At 39.7% G+C, this 20,766-nt stretch overlaps 1 protein-coding gene across 14 annotated transcripts in view; it reads left to right on the top strand.

Annotated features, from left to right (window-relative positions):
* The window catches only part of Dennd1a (DENN domain containing 1A), a 534,503-nt gene that overhangs the window by 48,568 nt on the left and 465,169 nt on the right, over positions 1-20,766 (top strand). For 13 of the 14 annotated variants that reach the window (XM_029559484.1, XM_008824487.2, XM_008824462.3 and 10 more), the window contains exon 2: positions 12,103-12,173. In XM_029559484.1, coding sequence (XP_029415344.1) covers positions 12,132-12,173 — 42 coding nt within the window. In that variant the 5' untranslated portion in view covers positions 12,103-12,131. Of the gene's footprint in view, positions 1-12,082; positions 12,174-20,766 lie in introns of those variants that run through there. The other variant, XM_008824479.3, reaches the window with a different exon arrangement.

The following is a 20,766-nucleotide window of genomic DNA, read 5'->3' as shown; positions in this document are numbered from 1 at the left end:
AACTCACAGAGATCTGCCTGTCTCTGCCTCCTGAGTGCTGGGAAAAAAGGCGTGAGCCACCACGCCCAGCTTTAAGACATTTTTAATTTGTGTGTGTGTGTGTGTGTGTGTGTGTGTGTGTGTGTGTGTGTGTGCATGTGCATGTACACATTTCAGGTATCTGTGGATCCTAGAAGAAGGCATTGGATCCCCTGGAACTGGAGTTACAGGCAGTTGTAAGCTGCCCAATGTGGGTGCTGGGAACTGAACTCTGATTCTCTGAAAAGCATAAGCGCTCAACCTCTGAGTCTTTTCTCTAGCCCCTGAGTCTTCTTGAACTGGGTGCTCAGTCTCTTTGTGAGGCCCTGACTGTTCATGAATGCTCAGGACTTTGAGTCACTGTTCTGAAGGCTTTTACAATTGCCCTCAGGTTCTAAAACAGTAGCTAGACACTGTGGTTTTTGAAGGAAGTAAAAGTTTCCTGAAAATAAAACAACAGTGTAGGGATTACATAAGTATATGCAGCTGTCTAAACTCATAGAACTATACACTCACAGTATATGCGTTCTGGTGTATGTATACTAGAACAAATACAACTATATAGCTACAAATGTATATTGTAGGCATTAAGTTAATTTAAAAAATAAGAGTATAGAGTCTGGGAGCCACACTGTCTAGACTCCAGTCTCTGTCTTTTATAAGCTAGTGACCTTGGACAACTTTCTTAACTTTCTTGTATTTCAGTTTCCCCATCTATAAAATGAGAATGATTATGATGGCTCTTTTGTAGGATTATTGAGTCTTAAGAGTTAATTTATGAAAAGTGTTTAGAACAATATCTGATATGTGGTTGTGATTAATCCTTAGCAAGGTTTAGAAACTATTTGGTCTTGTGCAGAGTATCCACTGTTACTAACTGGAATAACGGTAGTCACCCTCCTCTCACAGGCTTAATGTGAGGGATAAGTAAGGGAGACTGTGTAAGTTGTCAGCGAGACAAGTAGTTCTTGTTGTACATTTCTATAAATAGCTCTGTGAACCCCCTAAAAATAGTAAGTAAAAAATTTTTACTTTGGATCATTTTTCTGGAAGGTAGTGAAGCTTTTTGTGAGATCCTGAGGCATCTGCCTCACCCTGCCACCCCTCCAGCCTCCCCCAGGATCCCTGCTCTAAACAATCCTGAGCAGTTTAGGGCAGGCAGCATGGTATGATAGAAAGGCATAGGTTTTAGGATCTGAAAAGTCAAGCTTTATTTGGAGTTCTGCTTGCTCTTGAGCCTCATTTTCCTTTACTGTACAATAGGAAAAATAATGCTGTCCTATTACCTGACAGGCCTTGACAATCAGCTTCAGAAATCTGTGATTCCCCGGTTAACTGTGTGCTATGATGCAAATATTCATGTCATTCCTCACTGAGGGATTTAAGTTGAATATCAAGAGACTCTTGATTTTCTTTATATTACCTTGTTCAGTATTCCTTCCTTTGTAGAGGAATGAGTTTTTCTTCCTTAGTTTTGATAAAAATGTGAATTTCTTTCTGGTGGCATAGTCTATCCCTGTTCTTAAAAGTCAATTTGTGCCGGCTGTGGTGGCGCACGCCTTAATCCCAGCACTTGGGTGGCAGGGGCAGGCAGATCTCTGTGAGTTCGAGGACAGCTGGGGCTACAGGGAGACCCTGTCTCAAAAAAGGCCAATAAATAAAAGGAAAGGGACAGGGGGACATGAACAAGTGCACAGAGCTGTAATGAGCCAGATACAGTTATGCATACGGGTAGCCCCAGCACTCCAGAGGCAGAGGCAGGAGGATCACTGCAAGTTCGCAGGTCACCCTAGTCTACATAGCTAACCAGGCTATACAGAGAAGAGAGAGAGAGAGGGAGGGAGGGAGGGAGGGAGGGAGGAGAAAGGGACTACACGTGCCATGACACACACGTGGAAGTCAGAAGATAAGTCTTGGGAGTCGATTCTCTTCTGCTACTTGTTTTAAAGCAGGGTTTCTTGTTGTTTCTGTGTACTTCAGGCTAGATAGCCCATGGCTCCCAGGTAATTCTCCTGTCTCTGCCTCCCATCTCTTAGGAGTGCTGGGATTATAGATGTGCACCACTGCATCTGTCTTTTTTATGGAGGTTTTGGGAATTAACTCAGGTTGTCGGACCTCCACCAAGCCATCTCACTGACCCGGAAGATATATTTTTTATAAATAAATAACTTTTATGTTGATTTAGCACCTTTAGTATACAAAGCACTTTCTCATTTTTTTCTCACATTTGATTCTTAAAAGAGCTTTTCTGGTGAGCAGGGTAGGTATTACCTCTTGACAGGGAGGAGGCTGAATGGTAAAATGGCTTGTCTGAATCCCATGGTAAGTGAGGAATCTACCTGGAATTTTTAACCCAAACCTTGTGATGTTTAGTCATCAAACCACATATTTGTACTGTGAGAAAATCCTTTAAGCTTGTCAGGGAGATTAGTGTTAATGAATGCTTTCTGTAAAAAACCTTTCAAATACCAGAATATACAGAAAAGTGTCAGTAGAGTAGATAGAAGTTTTTAAAAGACAAATAAATGTACCAGTTTAGAGTTAGATGCTGCAGTGATCCCCCCCACCCCCACCCAGTGCTTCAGGTGCTTGTCTACAAACAACAGCATTCTCCTATATACCAGCAGCACAGCCATCAAAATCATTACTGCACCTATCCTTAGACTCCACTCAAATTTCAGTAATTGTCCTAGTAGCACCCTTGATAGCCAAAGGCTCCTGATCAGAGTCAAACATTACATTTAATTGTCTTGTCTCCTTCCTTTCCTTCAGTTGGGAAGAGATCTCCATTCTCTCCTTTGTTTTCAGGATCTTGACACTTTGAATACTACAGGATGGATGCCTTTGGAAGGACCTTCTGCTTGGGTCTCTGACAGGCTTCACAGGAGCCCCTGTGCTCTTCTCATTTCACCTAGCACTTTGTCTCATGTCAGTGGCTATTACTTGATGACTTCATTCAGGGGAGTTTTCAACCAAGTTCTACACTGAAAAATTACTCCTTTCTTTGTATTTAGTGTTTTGTGAGGAGGTACTTTGCAATGGTGACAATACTTGCTGTTTTATTAAACTTTCAAAATATTTATGTCAATATGGTTTTCAGTTGTATTTAGTGGGTTGGAATCTGTTGTTGATATGATTATTAATTCTGATGCTCAGTTTGCCCCATGTTTGATCAGTGGAAGCCCTTTCAAGGTAGCTCCCGTCCTTTTCTATATCCTTACCATTCTTTGAACACTGCTTTCTGGCACAGTAAGATATTCCAAGCTCATCTTGTATTTTTGCCTCCTCAGCTATTTTTCTAAGGAGCCCTGATTCCTTTTGGAGAGATTGTATTTAGAAGCCAATGTTTTGGTACACAGTGTGCTCATTCTATTGGGGTATTGATCCTCCCAGGCTGTCTCCCTCAGTAGATAGAGCCAAGAAATACATGCATGTTAAAAGTCATTTATATTTCATTTTTCTAATAGTTTATCTATATATTGTAATCCTTGAGCTCACATTCATCTCCAAACTCAGGCCCAATTCTATAGAAGTCCTGCCAGCTTGCTGTTAACTGCTGCAGCAAGAAATGAGGCTTCCATGTGCTGCTACTCTTGTCATGGGCACGGATCAGGCACACTGCCTCTTCACCTCCAGCCTACTGGATGCTCTCTTCTTTCACCTTGCTTTCTTGGGATCACAATCCTCTTTTTTGGTTTTTCTCTATTCCCTTTCCCTACCACTGGCCTAGTTTGACCCTGACTGCTAGATATGATGAGCAAGTCATCCGTCCCTCTAGCCATCTCATGCCTGTTTGAGCTTCCATATTCATTCAGGTGCCCCTATACTTGGAATGTTCCTCATTTTCTTTGACTCTGACACCTTGTTGTTGAGCTGCCCTTATATAGTGATCTAACCTCTTGATTCTGCCTGTACTCCAGGCCTGCCTGCTCCAACTCCTCAGGCCAAGCTGTTCCCTCAGTAGATATCTTCCTTATCCACTTGGATTGTACAGCTCATGCCAGGCCACCCCTCAGCATGGATGTGTCACCTGCTCATGTGCTGACATCCCTTGCCAGGTCACCCCTTCCTTACCAGCTCAGGTACTCCCCACACCTGGTTACCATGGGCATCCATCTTGCTCTGCCTACCTCATTATTTTAGAACTAAATTGTTAAAAAAGGGGGCTGGAGAGATGGCTCAGCAGTTAAGAGCACTGGTTGTTCTTACAGAAGACCTGGCAGCTAACAACTGTCTGTAACTCCAGTCCTAGGGGAGCCTCTTCTGACCTCCGTGGGCATTGCACGACACAGGTGCACTTAACTACGTGCAGGCAACACATGCATATGCATATGCATAAAATAAAATAAAATAAAATAAATTGTTAAAAAGAGGACAGATTAGGGAAGGGGAAGTTTTACATTAAAATTTTTAAGAGATTTAAAAAAAATGAATGAATGAATTTACTTTTATGTGTATGAATTTTGCCTCATGTATGTAAGTGCACCACATGTGTGCAGTGCCCACGAAGGCCAGAAGAGGGTGTTGGATCCCTGGAACTGGAGTTATGAATGCTTGTTAGCTGCCATGTAGGTGCTGAGAACTGAACCCAGATCCTCTGAAAAAAGTGGTCTTAACTGCTAAGCCATCTCTCCAGCCCCATGTTAAATTAAAAAGAAATTACTACTATTATATGTATCTGCAAGATGTATGTGGGTGTGTATGTCATGGAGCATGTGTGGTCAGAGGACAATTTTGTGGAGGCAGTTCTACCTTTTTGTGGGTTCTAGGGATTGAACTCAGGTCACCAAGCTTGTGTGGCAAGCATCTTTACCTGCCTAGCCATCTTGCTGATCCCAGTATTTATATTTTCTAAGGGCAAATGTGTTTATTGATAACAAAATACTGTCTTGGAAAATGCTGTTTCTACTGCTGATGAAGCTAGATTTTACATTGAAGCTTGGCCTAGGAGAGACTTTATTAATGCTCTATGGACAGGGAATGCTGTGTGCTGAGGGATGCCTAGCTGCTGTTTCTGTTTGGAATGCAACTAACCTCCTCTAATCAGCTTGGTTACACAGTGTGGTTTAAGAATCTTTTCCCCAGTGATACATAGAAGACAGAACTTGGTAACTCCTTTTCTGCAATACCTGTGTATCTTTATTAATGTGATCCTGAGACCATTATTAGAAATGAAAAGTTAAGTGTCATCTTGAAACAACTTGTTTGTGTAATTACACAACTAAGTTAATCGCTTTTAACAAGTCTCAACAATGACTACATTCTCCTATGAAGGTGTTAACTTGTTATGGCATAGAAAGCGCCCTTTGATACAGCATTTTCAGTCTGGAAAAACGGCTTTAATTTCAGAGTCCACTGAAACAAATGGGGACTTGTTGGGACTATTAACACTACCTTTTTTCTTGTTTAGCTTAGCAGAATCGATGTTTATTAGGTGATGTTTGCCAGCAAGTTCTGAGGTGTATACTGTCTCTGTTGACCATGTTATCAACGTTAAGACGGTGCTAGTTGGTATGAGTTTTCAAACATACCTTAGTCTCCTCACATCTAAGTTTTTAAGTAAAGAAGCACTGTACCAAAGCTGGTATGGAGTTGTGAAGGCTGTGAGACAAGGGTCCTGATACTGTGTGTTTCAGGTCTGTAGCTCTAAAGTATACTTGAAAGGAAAGGGCCTAAACTTGTGGCATGGTTACTGAATGCAGCCCAGCTTCATTTTAGGAGGCATTAGTGTCAAATTTTTTTCCCAATCTTCTAGTATGTTGTAATTGGAAAGAAATAGATCCTAATTGAAAGCTGATGATCCAGCAGAGTGATCAATAGCTTGATGCTTTGAGGGGAAAAAAAAAAAAAGGAACACAAAAACAACCATGAAGCTATCCTGCTGCCTGAATATTGTCAAAGCCTTTGTCTATTCCATGACTTCAAGCTGAGGGTACTTAATCATTTTGAGAACGTGGCCCTGAGCAGTGAGTGAGGCCCCTTCCAGTGAATCACTGAGAATTGTGTTCAGCAGAGAAATATTGAATAGAAATGCTCTCTTGGCTTCCTCTCAGCCTTCCTTCTCCCAGAAGCAAGAACTGAGCAGACGTCCCTTCTTTCAAATACATTTTAGCTGTTTGTGTCTGTCATTTTTCTGAGTGTATGAGCTGGGGCTGTTGTCAGTAGGTGTAACTTATTGATACCTTTGACTCCAAAGGAAAACATCTTTAAAGAGTAATAGGTGAAAGCAGCTTGTGTTCTGTAAATTACCTCTTGCCAGAGAAAGGGAAGCTGGAAACTGTCTGTCAGGTTGGAAGAAAACTCATTCAGGAAACGTTTATTGTGCCAGGTGTCAGACTCGGGTTATGAGAAAACACAGTTGGTGCCCTCAAGGAGCTACCAGTCTGCTGGGGAGGACAGCTATTTAATCAAGACACACCAGTGGTTCTCAACCTTGGCTGCATTTTGGAATAAGATGAGGAGCTTAAAAAAAAGCCAGTGTTTAGAAATTCTGAATTAATTGGTTTAGGGTGTAGGCTGGGCATCAGGACTTTTAAAAACTCCCCAGACAACCACAGTTGCACTGAGATTGAATTTGGTTAAGAGCCTGGCGAACCGGAAGTATAGGGTAGAGAAGTAGCACTTAACTGTGCTTCAGGGTGGAGAAAGCTTTGGGGAGGAAGGGGATGCTTGAGCTGAGGCTTGAAATTTGAGGTCTCTGGTGAAAAAGGCTGGAAGAATGAATGTTGCTTGAGGAGGAGCAGCTGAGGAACCTAGAACAGGAAAGTAGTAGGTGCTTTTCTGCCTTTGTCTTTGGCTATTGCGTTCTCTTGAGCCACAGTGGTCCTCACAACCTGGGGGAGTTGATTTAACTGTAGTCATACAAGAACAGTGTTTAGATCACACCTCACACAGAAGAAATAAATAGCAAAGGGTGATATTGTAATGACACTATTGCTGGAATTGGACCATAGCTTGATTAGTGTTTCTGTCGTTCTTTATGGCCGGATCTCAGGGTGTAAGACAACAGGAGTTGGTAGTGGGTGACAAAGAACATGCTTGCTTGGCAGGTGGGCAGAGTTCAGATGAGGGAGTGTCCAGGAGATTAAGGCAGTTAATAATGGGGCAACATGGCAGAACCAGGACATTTCCATGGTGATTTGTTAAAATGTATCATAAAGGGCTCTGGGAAAACTTGGGTCCATATTGAGAATTGGCTCTGAATATGGTGTTCTCAGCATCATTACGTGTTCTAAATTAGCAGTGAGTGTTAATAGGACAGAAATAGGATTTTCAGTTTCTTTAGCCAAGTAGTTAAAAATATTGAGTGTCTTGAAGAGTGTTGGAGGAATAAGCGGTCTCAAGGTGGTCCCAGAGACCCTCTGGAAATTGTTATAACTTTTATTATTTACAGGCTTAATGAGAATATTAAGTAAGGATTTCTTGGCTGTTTGTATTTAGAGGAGGCACTCTCTAATTTATTTTTTGATTTGCAGAGAAATAGAAAATGCTTCCATCTGCATTGGTTTCACTGGCCCTTAAAATAGCTTATGTATATTTGTTATGTTATATAACTTGTCACAACATTAGTCACCACTTCTTCCATAAGGCAACATGTAAACGATCATGGGTAAGCATGACTATAACTTATAATTATAGACCAATTTGTTCTTAGCATTTTAGTCAGCTTTGATCTTTTTTTTTTTTTTTTTTGAGAGACTGTTATAATCTTTGGCTCCATGTGATAGAACTCTGCCAGTTATTTGAACTGCACAAGAATCTTAGGTGGCTTATTACTTATTACTTACTGGAATGAGGCAGTACTAGGTAGTGAAAGACAAGGACGGGCAAGAATCGTTTCTGTGAATGCCTGTTTTCTTTGAACATGTCTTTCATACAAAAGCATTGTTGAAAGGATGAATTATTGAGATATTATTTGGGAGAATTCCTTTTAACTAGATTTGTGATTCTGAAATGTGGTCACAAGTCAAATAGCACCAGTAGGAGCTGGTTACTTTTTAGAAATGCTAAGTTTGAGTTCTGCCTCAGAAACTCTGTAAGTGGGGAGAGAAATCTGTCTTAGATTAGTCCCCTAGATAATTATAATCCATGCTAAAGTTTGAGACTCATGAAACTGGATGATCATATCATTTATTCAAATCTTTTAGACTTCAGGAAAGCTAGTCTGTATTTCCTTTATTCCTTAATATTTACTTGGTTAGGTATGGGGAAGGCACTACTTGGCATGAGAGGCAAGAAGCTTTTGTGTAGAAGAGGAACGCTAACCACAACCAACACTGGGATTGGTGTAATGTGGAGAATTAAATTTAGATGATGGAGAGGTGATGGCGACCATCTTTGTGAGGAGGCCAAGTATAAGCAGTTTTGAGTGACAGGAAGAGCCATCCTATGTGAAGATCAGTAAAAAAGATCCTAACAGGAATGAGCTCAGTGTGCTTGAAGGGCAGAAAGAAGTCCAGAGTACAGGCAGAGGCCAGATCCTGTAGGTTCCATGAGTTTTTTTTTGTTGTTGTTGTTATTGTTGTTTTAATACTCCCATTTTTTTGGATGTTGCAAAATACATACGACAAAATTTTCCATTTTATCTATTTTTAAGTGTTCAGTTCAATGGTATTAGATACATTCATATAATGACCTGTCACCACCATCTAGCTCTAGAGCTAGAAGTTTGAGTGTGTGGCATGAGAAGTTTGAGTATGTGGCATGAGAATGTGTCATGAGAAGTGGCATGAGAATGTGGCATGAGAAGTGGCATGAGAAGTTTGAGTATGTGGTTTGAGTATTTTAGCAGTGTTGACATAATCTGAATTAATGGATTCCTTGATACAAAATTGAAGTGTAATCAAGGGAGGAAAGGGTAGGAGCAAGATGCCTCTCAGGAGAGTAGTGTGGTAATTGGGGGTACTGAGACTGAGAAGCACTGTGATTCTGGGTGTTTATGTGTGTGTGTGCTTGGGGTAGATTGCTAGGCACTCTACCATTAAGTTACATTCCCAACTCTTGGATACATTAACATTTATTTTTAACTTATTTTATGTGTATGAGTGTTTTGCCTGTATGTATGTAAGTGTACCCATGTCAAGCAGTGCACAGAGGCCAGAAGAGGATATCGGATCCCCCTGGACCTGGAGTTACAGACCTTTGTTAGTCACCATGTGGGTGCTGGGAACTGAACCCTGGTCCTTTGCAAGAGTAGCCGGTGCTCCTCACTGCTGAGCCATCTCTGCAGCCCCATCTTCTGGATTCATTTTGATGGTGGAATCAACAGAACTTGCTGACTGGTTGATTTCAACATAAAAAGAGAGGAGTCAAAGATAATAGTTTTGTTGTTTTGAATGGTAGAGTTCTGGAGATGCAAGTTGGAGGGAAAAAAGTATATGTTAAAATGCTTTTTCAATGCCTAAGTGTGGATGTTGGGTAGGCTCAAAAAATCTGGAATCAAGAAGTCAAGGTTGAAGATAATATTTAGGATTTACAGGTTAATTAAAGCCATGAGACCAAATGAGATCATCTGAGAAATGAGTGTAGATGGGAGGAGTCTTGACCAAGTTCAAGAACAGGAGAACTTACATGAGAATTTAGCAAAGAAGTGGCCAGTAAGGAAGGCAGAGAACCAGTAGAGTCATGTCCTGGAAGAGGAAGGAAGGAAGTGTTTTGAGGAGCTGGGCAAATGGATCAGCTGTGCAGCAGCTGCTGAGAGAACTGTCAGTGTGTTGAAGCCACCTGGAGGGAGGCCTATTGTGGCATGTAGTTTCAGAAACCTGGTTGAAGTATGTTGAAGGAGAGGAGAAGGAGCAGAGGCAGTGAAGACAACCAGGGTTAGGTTGTTCTTCCCCAGAGCAGACCCATACAGAAGGCCTCGGGATGCAGGTTAACGTATTGGTGTGCAACTGTCTCAAAATTCGGTATGGAACACTTTCACATGCTCGCATTTGTCATTTCAATTTTAAGAACTCATAGAAATAAATGTAAGAAGTGGAAATTTGAGTAAAATGTATGGGGACTGTGCAGAGCCTCTGCAGGGTCCTAGGGTCATGCAGAACGTATTTGGAAAGCTGTTTTAATCCTGAAGATTGACATTCTGGGATGAAATTTAGACTTTTGGAAAAGTTTTAAGAAAGGCGTTTTTAGGTTTTTGGAGGGAATCTTCCTAATGTATTTCAGATTATACTATATTCATGAAAGATAAGCATTTTTTTTTTTTGGTCTTTTTGAGACAGGGTCTCCCTGTAGCCCCAGCTGTCCTGGAACTCACTATGTAGACCAGGCTGGCCTTGAACTCACAGAGATCCGCCTGCCTCTGTCTCCTGAGTGTTGGGATCAAAGATGTGCACCACCACGCCCGGCATTACTTTCTTTTATCAAATGTTCTCCCTACCTTGAGATCTTTAACTGAAAGGGGTATTTCCACATGATGTTTTTTCACAAATGTTTGGTCCCAAACAGTGATAACTTTGGAGGTCATATTGTACTCTCTTGCAGGAAAAAAGAGTGCAAGATTTTTTTTTTTTTGGTCTTTTTGAGACAGGGTCTTCCTTATAGCCCCAGCTGGCCTGGGACTCACTGTGTAGACCAGGCTGACTTTAAATGCACAGAGATCTGCCTGCCCCTGGAGTGCCGGGATCCAAAGGCATGGACTACCAAGCCCAGCACAAGAGTCTTTTTAAAGCCCTTAAAACTTTAGTTTACTTTTTTCAAAAGTAAGATGCTCTGATTTAGTGTCTTATTTTTGGTAACTATATTTAAAAAAGTATATTTAAATGCCTTGAATTTTAGAGTAATCAAGTTTTTCTACTCAAGGCACTAATAAGCCAAAGCCTATATTTCTCTGCAGCAAAAAAATGATCTTTCACAAGAGAGATAAATAACTTTTCAAATCACAGAATATTTTTCTTTCTGTTGATAAGGAAATAGAGATTTGTTTTATTGACTCTAAGATGCTATTATGTATATAATGAAACCATTTTATATATTACTAAGAAAAAAAATGCTGCCATTTACAATTGCAAAGTACAGTAGTTTGGAGAAGATGTGAAAGTTTGGAGCACCAAAGTTCATCATGGAGTCAATGAAACATGGACTTTGAAGGCAAGGATCCATAAATTCTGGTGTTGCCTTTTTTTCCAATCAGCTAATGTCCCCTCCCTCCCAACCTGCCTTACAGCATCACAATGAGGATAAAATGAGATAAACAACCATTATTTTGACAAGTAGGCTTTACTGGGAAAATTCAAAGTATTTCTTTGATTTAAATTTAGGCTCTTAGATATTATTAAACAACTCAGAAAATTTCTTTTCTGAGCTTTGTTATCAGGTTTAAAATAGAATTTTGTTATAGATGTTTGAAAGGATAATATGATCTGCTAAGTGATTTTCATCCAGTTGGAACGAAGTTTCTTTTAGATTGTAGCTTTGAAAAGATAATATAGCCACATATTTTTATAACCCAGAAGCAACAACTATAAACATTTTGTTAGTGCTGTGATCGTTTATAAATTTATTCTGAATGCTCATGACATAAAAAGGTAAAAGAATATAGTAGCGAACATTCATATGCTTGGTATTGCCAGTATGGACAAAGGTTCCTTCATGGGAACAGTTTCTTAAATTTAGATTAGTGTTCCATCTTCATGCCCTTCTAGTGAGAAAATATTGCTTCTCTTGTTCCTGTATTTAAAATCTATAAATAATAAGTCATTTTTGTCATAGCCAGAAATATGGCCAAGAGTGCTATTTTATACTGATGTTGCCTTGATCTGAATTTCCCTATGGCTTTAGAGATCCAGAAGTGAAATGCAGAAATATGACATCTGTCAAGCTATAGTCATGGTTAACTTACTTGCCCAGACATTATGTCCAGATCCCTTTTGTGCATTTTCTTTTAAGTTTCACAACAATTTTTCAGGATGACTGTTTTGTACCTTAGGAAGGTTGTGGCTCAAAAGTTAACCAGGCTGCCCATTTCCACAGCTATGCAGTTGTGGAGCTAATGACTTTAATCAAGATCTGCCTTGTATCATCCCAGTATGTTTTGCTTAATGCTGCCTCAATACTTGTCAGTAATATGATTTGTTTCCTTTGTAGGCCGAACCCAGAGACTACATTTGAAGTATATGTGGAAGTGGCCTATCCTAGGACAGGTGGCACTCTTTCAGGTACTTTGCTTATTTAATTACATGATGTGTTTCTTTTTTTTTTTTTGCATGGGAAACTGAACACATGAGAAAATAGATGAGTACTGTAACTTATTTAAGTACATTTAAGTGCCTCTCCTCTTTTTTCATGCCCATATCATCCTAGGAAGACTGGAAAGTAAAAATATAGTCAATAGTTTGTTTTGAATCAACTGCCTAATAGCAGGCTTGAAGTGTGGTTCTAATCATTGTTGTTGGGTCTTGTTTAGCATCTGTCATCGATACCTGGAAGTCAGCTATTTTGGGTGAAATATGTGGCCTTGCTAATGAGCAGGGATTGGAATTAAGCTATAGGGTGCAAAATAATGAAAGGGAATTCTTTGCTACTAAACTGAAAAGATGCTTGAAATAGACTTAATTTAGCAAATCTCTGTTGGTAAAAGAAAATTGGAGACTAGTTAAGGAAATACTTGGGCAATGAGATCTTATATAAGGTTAGGGCATCTTGTGGAAGCTGTGTGCATCACTTCTTGACCTAAAATCCTTAGTTAATGAGAAAAATAACCATATGTTCTTTTTCTTGGTGCCTTTTGCCAAATATCAGGGACTTTTGGTCCACACAGCCAGACATTTGCATTTACTATTTGGTGTTTAGGGAGAATGAATTTACTTGCACTAGAAACTTGAAGTAGTCAATTATGCTCAGCGTCTATATTGTCAGCCTTTAACTATAACCCTAAAAGGTAGTTGAATGGCACCCTCATAATATCTATGAGAAAACAGACTCTCAGAGAGGTAAAATAACTGACTAAGGTCCTGTAGCTAGCTACTATGTGGGCTACCTAGGATTCTTGTTTCAAGTTCTCTTCATACTACTAAGTTGCATTCTTAGGGCAGTACCTACATTGATGAATCTCTCCATGTCACCTGCAGGCTTTGCACAGCTTCACCAGTATTTGTTAAAATGAAGGATTTTTTCCTCCATGTGAAGTATATTACAAATTTATGACTGTTCTTGAAATATTAAGTGAATACCTGTGTTAAGTTATGCCTCTAAGTGTGCAGGGAAAGCTCTGGACTTAGAAGCAAGTACTGGATCTGTTAATCAGGTGTGCGTGTAACTGCTCCTCCACTGGTTGACTTCAGTATCCATTTGATGACAGCTGTGATCGGATAGATAAATTCAAGGATGAATACTTTGCTTGTTTCTACAGTTGCTTAATTTCTCCTTTTCAGTGTTCTGAGATTTTTATCCAAAGCTAAAATTTAAGTATTTAAAAGTTATATAGCTAGGTATGGTGGTGTGTGTCTGTAATCCCAGCACCTAGCAGGTAGAGGCAGCAGGATTAGCTTTTTTGAAAACTTTTACTCTGAAAATATTTTGAAAAAGTTACTTGGACAGTTTGATGCTTATAGCTTTTTAAAAATGTTTTGCTGCATTTGTGTTATTACAAATACAATTTTTTTTTTTCTTTTTGAAGATGTGACTTTTTTTTTTTTTTTTTTCTATTTTTTGAGACAGGGTCTCGCTGTAGCCACAGCTGACCTGGATTCACTATGGAGACAAGGGAACTCTCAGAGATCCACCTACCTCTGCCTCCCAAGTGCTGGGATTAAAGGCATGTACCACCATCCCAGTAGCAGATGTGACTCTTTACCCCTAAATATTTCAGAGTTATGTATTCTGTTTTTTAGTTTTTTAATATTTTTTGGTATTTTTGAGACAGGGTCTCCCTATAGCCCCAGCTGTCCTGGAGCTTGCTATGTAGACCAGGTTGGCCTTGAACTCACAAAGATCTGCCTGTCTCTCTCCCGAGTGCTGGGATCAAAGGCATGTTCCACCATGCCTAGCTCAGAGTTATGTATTCAAAGAATTAGAATGTTTTCTTTGTAACCCTAGTCTAGGTATTGAAATCAGAAATTTCAAAATTATTTTTAAATTACTTATTTTTATTTTATGTGTATTAGTGTTTTGTCTGCATATAAGTATATCTGTGCCATGCAGTGCAGGTGGAGGCCAGAAGAGGGCATTGGAACCCCTGGAACTGGAATTTTGGGTGGTTGTTAGTCATAAAGTGGGTACTGGCAACTGAACTCCTCAGGACCTCTGCAAGAGTCGTCAGTGCTCTTAACTGCCGAACCATCTCTCCAGTCCCTGAAATCAGAAAGTTTAACATTGATGTAATATCAGGTGTCCATACTTTAATCAACTGCCTTGTATTCACAGAGATACGTCTGCCTCAGCTTCCCAAATGCTGAGATTAAAGTCTTAATAATGATCTTTATAACATTTTCTCTTTTGGTTTAGTGTTGAATACCAGATCATGGACCCCATTAATTTTTGTGTCTGTTTAGTTTCTTTCATTCTGGAATTATTTTGTAGCTCCCCTCTCCCCTTTGAATGACATGTTTTAAAAAACAAAAACAAAAAACCTAGGTCTTTTGTTGAGTGTCACTGGATTTTTTTTGGGGGGTGGTCTTTTTGAGACAGGGTCTCCCTGTAGCCCCGGGCAGATGGCCTGGAACTTGCTATGTAAACCAGGCTGGCCTTGAACTCACAGAGATCCACCTGCCTCTGCCTCCAAGTGCTGTGATAAAAGGCATGTGCCACTACGCCTGGCTGTGTCATTGGATTTGTATCTGTGTCTTCATGGCTGTGTATTTTTGGTAGAAGTCTCTCAAAAGTGATTTATGTGTCCTCAGTGTATCTTATCAGCAAGCATATGATATTTCTTTCATTATTTGTGGAAAAAGTACATAAAACTTATATGAGTTAACAAATAATATAAAGTGAATGAACATGTTATTACTATCCAGGCTAAGAAATAACATGGTGTACCCTATTTTATCCAAATACTAATCCTGGTAACAAAGATCCCCTTCCCTTACCCTATGCTATCCTTTTGGGAACCCTGTGTTACCCCTCCTCTGACAATGTGCCTTTGCATGGGGCAAGGAGTCACTGGGCCTCTAAGGCATGCTGCTAAAAGCTTGAATCCTTTTATCCTAGACCATTTGGAAGAACACAAAGTTTTAGCATTCCTTACCTGAATGGGACTGAACTTGTTTTCTAGAGTTTATGTATCTTGTCTAGGGTTTGTTCTCCTGAGGGTGGACTGTGCTACTTCTATATTCACTTAGATGGGGAGTAGAGTATGGGATAGAAATAGGAAGAGCCTGGACTTGTCGGTAGGGTACTTACATGTTTATACACAAGGTCCCTTGCATTGTGGGATATGGAATGGGCAGCAGGCAGTTGGTTAGTGGCCAGTGTTCCCTCTGCACTACTTTTCTGCATGAACCTCTTAAGAGTCCAAAAGGTTCATGGTGAAGCTCACTTTCCAGTTAGTTATAAAGATGTATTTGTCATGGTAGGAGGTAAAATATATTGAATAGTAGTAAGCTTGATTTATTACTTTTTATTTTTTGAGATAGGGTCTCATGTATCCCAGGTTGACCTCAAATTCATGATGTAGCTGAGGATGACCTTGCACTCCTGATTCTCTTGCCTATACCTTCCAAGTACTAGGATTACAAGCATACACCAGCATACCTAGCTATCTATAACTTTAAAATACTTAAATATTTAGACTTACAGTCTGAAGGACTTCTTGCTGGAGTCTACAAATGTTAGAGATTACCTTGCCTATACCCTATTGCTCCCTCCCTCCCTTTCTTCAGAAGTAGGCATTATCCTTTTCTGATAATCATTCCTTTGCTTGTGTTCATAGTTTTACTATATATGTATGCCTCCCTGAAGAAAATCATTTAATCGTTCTTGTTTCTGAGTTTTATAGATAGAATTATTTTGTGTGTAGTTTTGGTACTTTTTTGCTCAACCATGTTTGTGAGGGTCCTCCATGTTGTATGTTAACTGTAGTCAATCATTTTCATTACTGTGTGATAGTCCATAGAATTGTACCACAACTTTGTTATTATTATTTGGTGCTGGGGATCACTATTGAAGTTTCATGCCAGCTTTGGCTATTGTAAGTGCTGCTGCTGTGATCTTTCTGACACATGAATCTTGGTGCATGTAGACGTATGCTGCCGTAGATATATCACATCCCTGGTGACTGTTGTACTAACTTTTTCATAATTCATTGTGCTACTCTACATTCCTACCTGCAGTATTTGGTGATTCTGTCACTTTATAGCTTTATCAGTACTTGGGATAATTAGATTTCACTTTCGTCAATCCAGTAGTTGTTTTGATTTATATCTTCCGAGTGACCAATGAGATCAAGTGTGGTGTTTTGAATAGCTTAGTATATAGTACCTGTTCATACCTTTTACTCATCAAAAAACTTATTTGTAGGTGTGAGCACATGAATGTGGGTGTGTACTCCCATGCACTCACATGAGTATGTTGGGTGTCTTGCTCTATCACTTTTCACCTTATTCCCTGAAGACAGGGCCTTTTACTGAACCTGGAACATTTCATTTTGTCTAGGCTGCTGGTCAGAGTGACTCCTCCCACAAGCACATTGCTACACTATGGATCTTCTCCACACTTCCCTGCCGTTTTTTTGTTTTTTTTTGTCTTTTTGAGACAGGGTTTCCCTGTAGTCCAGCCCCAGCTGTCCTGGAACTCACTGTATAGACCAGGCTGGGCTTGAACTCAAAGAGATCCGCCTGCCTCTGCTTCCCAAGTACTGGGATTAAAGGTGTGTGCCACCACTCCCGGCTAATTGAGCTTTTTCAAACCTATAAATCTTAAAGATTTTATTGATTTTTGTTATATGTATGAATGTTTTGCCTGAATATATGTGTGCGCTCCACATGTGTGCCTGGTGCCTATGAAGGCCAGAAGAGGGTGTCCAATCCCCTGAAACTGTTACAGACAGCTTTGAGCTGCCATGTGGGTGCTAGAACCAAACTGGATCCCCTGCAAGAGCAGTAAGTGATCATAACTGCTGAGTAGTCTCTCTAGCTCACTTTTTAAGTGAAGTTTTTAACCTTTTCCTTGTTGGTTTATAAATTATATTTTATAGATATTGTCTGCGTACATGTGTCGCAAATATCTTCTTCTACTTTATGATTTGTTTTTATTTTTTTATGGCATGTTTGATCCAACTTCTTAGTCTTGATATAGTACAAAATCAATATTTTTAGCCGGGCGTGGTGGTGCACACCTTTAATCCCAGCACTTGGGAGGCAGACGTAGGTGTATCCAGGTGTATTCCAGGACAGCTGCGGTACAGGGAGACCTTGTCTCAAAAAGACCAAAAAAAAAAAATCAGTATTTTCCTGCCCTACCAAAGTATTTTCTTTTAAGAGATTTATGATTTTGCCTATTAAATTTACCAAAGACCTTATTTATTTGTTTCTTTTTGGTTGTTTTGAGACAGGGACTCCCTGTAGCCCCAGGCTGGCCTTGAACTCACAGAGATCCGCATGCCTTTTCCTTCACAGTCCTCCACAGTGCTGGGGTAAAGGTGTTCATCGTCGCAGCCAGCTAGATTTTAGTTTTTTAAAAGTTGATTAATATCTGGAAAAGTTTAACTATAGAAATGACTTCTCATCCATGATTTGTATAAGTTGGGAAAACAAATCATTAAGATATACTATGCCTCTACTTAAAACATAGTTTATAAAATAGGAGGTATTCCCAGTCCTCCTAATATCAGGTAATATTAGAAAGAGAACATGTGAGGAAGGCTCCTGAGAAATATTCTTAACTTTAAAGGCAGCTTCTTTTTTTATCAATTAATTTTAAGGTGTACATTAGTGAAGAACTGTAACTGTTATGTACTCTGTGCTCTGAGGAACATATCATAATGCCCATGGAAGAGACATGTGATTTGTCAGCTCTATTTAGAAATTGCAGCAGGACCCTGATAATGAAGGGAATGCCTTCCAAGGACTGTACAGTATGAGTATGAAAATGAACATGTAGCACTGTTTACCTTTTTGGTAATTTGTATGATTTGTTTTTGCTGTTACCAGTGAATAAACTGTAACTGACATTTGACTATAGATACCTTTGTCTCCTTCTACAGCCTTCTTGTGTTTAGTAATACTTGATATGGTTTCCCTTTTCTGTTATTATTTGAGGTATTAATTTTGCTATTTTAGATGATTGCAAAGGGTCTACCTTTGTTCCTTGGATCTTCATCTCTATGTGTCAAAGTATCTGGGCAAACTTAGATATAAACCTTACATTGTGCAGTACTAGTGTCTGGGTCTGATCTCTTTGAAGTTTGTTTGCATCCCCCTGGAGGGATTAAATCCCTGCTGTGAGAAGGTGGGCTAAAAAGCACTGAAACTACTTTATAGGTCTTTAATTGGAGGATTTAGTGTACATTTTGTTCTATAAACTTATGTGGGAGTTTCATTCTTTCATTTTTTTTCTTTATTGTGATATGCTAGATTCTCATCATGAATAAAAATGTATATACTAATTTTTTTCTCTAGGCATTTAGTACATATTGGCAGATTGTCCTGGTATGTGTTTTAGCTGTTTATCATTAAAATTTTACTTATCTATTTTTGTTTGTTTGTTTTTTGGTCTTTTTGAGACAGGGTCTCCCTGTAGCCCCAGCTGTCCTGGAACTCACTATGTAGGCCAGGCTGGCCTTGAACTCACAGAGATCCACTTGCCTCTGCCTCCTGAGTGCTGGGATTAAAGGCGTGCGCCACCATATCCAGCTAATTTTTTAAAAAATAGTTTATTTTATGTGTATGAGTGTATTGCCTGCATGTATGTAAGTGCTCCCGTGTCATGCAGTACCCATGGAGGTCAGAAGAAGATGTTCAATACCCTGGAACTAGAGTTATAGATGGTTGTTAGCTGCCATGTGGGTGCTGGAAATTGAACCCTGATCCTCTGCAAAAGTAGCCAATGCTCTTAACCACTGAGCCATCTCTCCAGCCCCCTATATTTAAAATTTTAGGATTAGTTCCTCAAAATATAAGAAATTTTTAAAAATTTGAAAAATTATACAGAGTAAAATTACCATTCCGTAATAGATATTATTAATATTTTAGTATACTTATCTCTTTGTAGAGTTGAGTGTGTGTGTGTGTGTGTGTGTGTGTGTGTATGTGTGCATATAGATAAAACATATAACTTTTTTTCTGAACTGCTGTTATGTGTATGTTCTCTTTGCTCCCCCAACGAAGTCTTTCTCTAGAATTATTAATCTAGCTTTGTAAAACCACTTTGGTTGATTTGAATTATATCGTGTTGTATTTACTTATAATTGAATCTCTAGAACGCTCCAAGGGCTCTTTTGTAGCTGATAGCAGTGAACATCGCGTGCTTATCATTTAGGTATCTGATTTTGATGTAATAGCAAATTGAAATTCAGGATTCCAGTACTTGGGATTCAGGAACAGGAAGATCAAGAGTTCAAGGTCATCCCTTGGCTATGTAGTGAAACCAACTTGAGTTATATAAGATCCTGCCTCAAAAAGCCAACTAAACAAAGGAAAAACAGAAGTTGGATAGTTTTGAATAGGTTTTTGGTAAACTTTGTTCCTACATTTGTAATGCTTTCTTTTTTGCCATGCTCCATATTTGTTTACTCTGATTGGTATACTTGCTCAAAAGCTCACCTTACATAAGACTCCCAAGCTGGCACTCTCACACTGCAGAAACTCCCAGGCTGAATTCAGGCTGAATCCCAGGCTGACCTGTGTGACCAAAGATCTTAAAAGAGGGTGCTCTTGCAAGAGAGATCAGCCTGCCAGATCCCATGATCAGATGGTGTTGGCCATGCAGAATGCATTTCCAACACAAGTGTCTCATTACAGCTGGCCTCTCTGAGCCTGCTTCGGGCACTCTGCCTGGGCAGACACTTAGCATTGGGAGAGTGGCAGCATCAGGTTCTTTAGGGACACTCAGCAGACTAGCTTCTTCCTGTGTCCACTCCCCTTGCAGCATTCTTAACGCATTAGCCCAATGGACAGTTCTTAAAAAGAGGGATAGTGACGTTGAGAAGATGTTGGGATCATTTTGTGAAAGCAATGTGTTAGTCATAGTGCTTTGGTAGCTGAGTTGTTCAGCTACCCAATTGTTAGGCAGTGGCCTTAAGAAAAAAAAAATCTTTGCTTAAAATTTCCCTTAAATAATTATCCACATTTCTGTATAAGCAACATTGTGAAGAAAATGGAGACTTTGCTGACTTAATGTATTGAGGGCTAGGTTTGTGATTTGGAACTTTAGCTTTCATTTCATTGTGATTGTTCTCTAGGAGCTTTGTCTGAGTCTGTGGCCACAGTAGATGCTCCATATTATTAGACATCTAAAAAGAAAGTTGACTTAAACTGTGCTGTCTGTTTAGAAGCAGCAGGGTGTATGTGTGCACTCTTAAGTTTGTGTAAACTCTCTTTTGATAGCAGGGTCTTGTTGTGTAGCCTTGGATGACCTTGAACTCACTATGTAGACCATGCTGGATTTCCACTTGTGGAGTGCTGGAATTATAAGCCTGCATCTATAGCACCTACTATGTGGAAGGTCTTTTGAGAATCATTTTATTCCAGATTAAAATATTCTTGAGCCGGGCATGGTGGTGCACGCCTTTCTTTAATCCCAGCACTTGGGAGGCAGAGGCAGGCGGATCTCTGTGAGTTCAAGGCCAGCCTGGTCTACATAGTGAGTTCCAGGACA

This window comes from Nannospalax galili, unplaced genomic scaffold (genome assembly GCF_000622305.1).
Source record: "Nannospalax galili isolate Female #2095 unplaced genomic scaffold, S.galili_v1.0 scaffold290, whole genome shotgun sequence".
Lineage (NCBI taxonomy): Eukaryota > Metazoa > Chordata > Mammalia > Rodentia > Spalacidae > Nannospalax > Nannospalax galili.
Note: the sequence above shows the minus strand (reverse complement) of the source record. Positions and strands in the feature narration are given on the sequence as shown.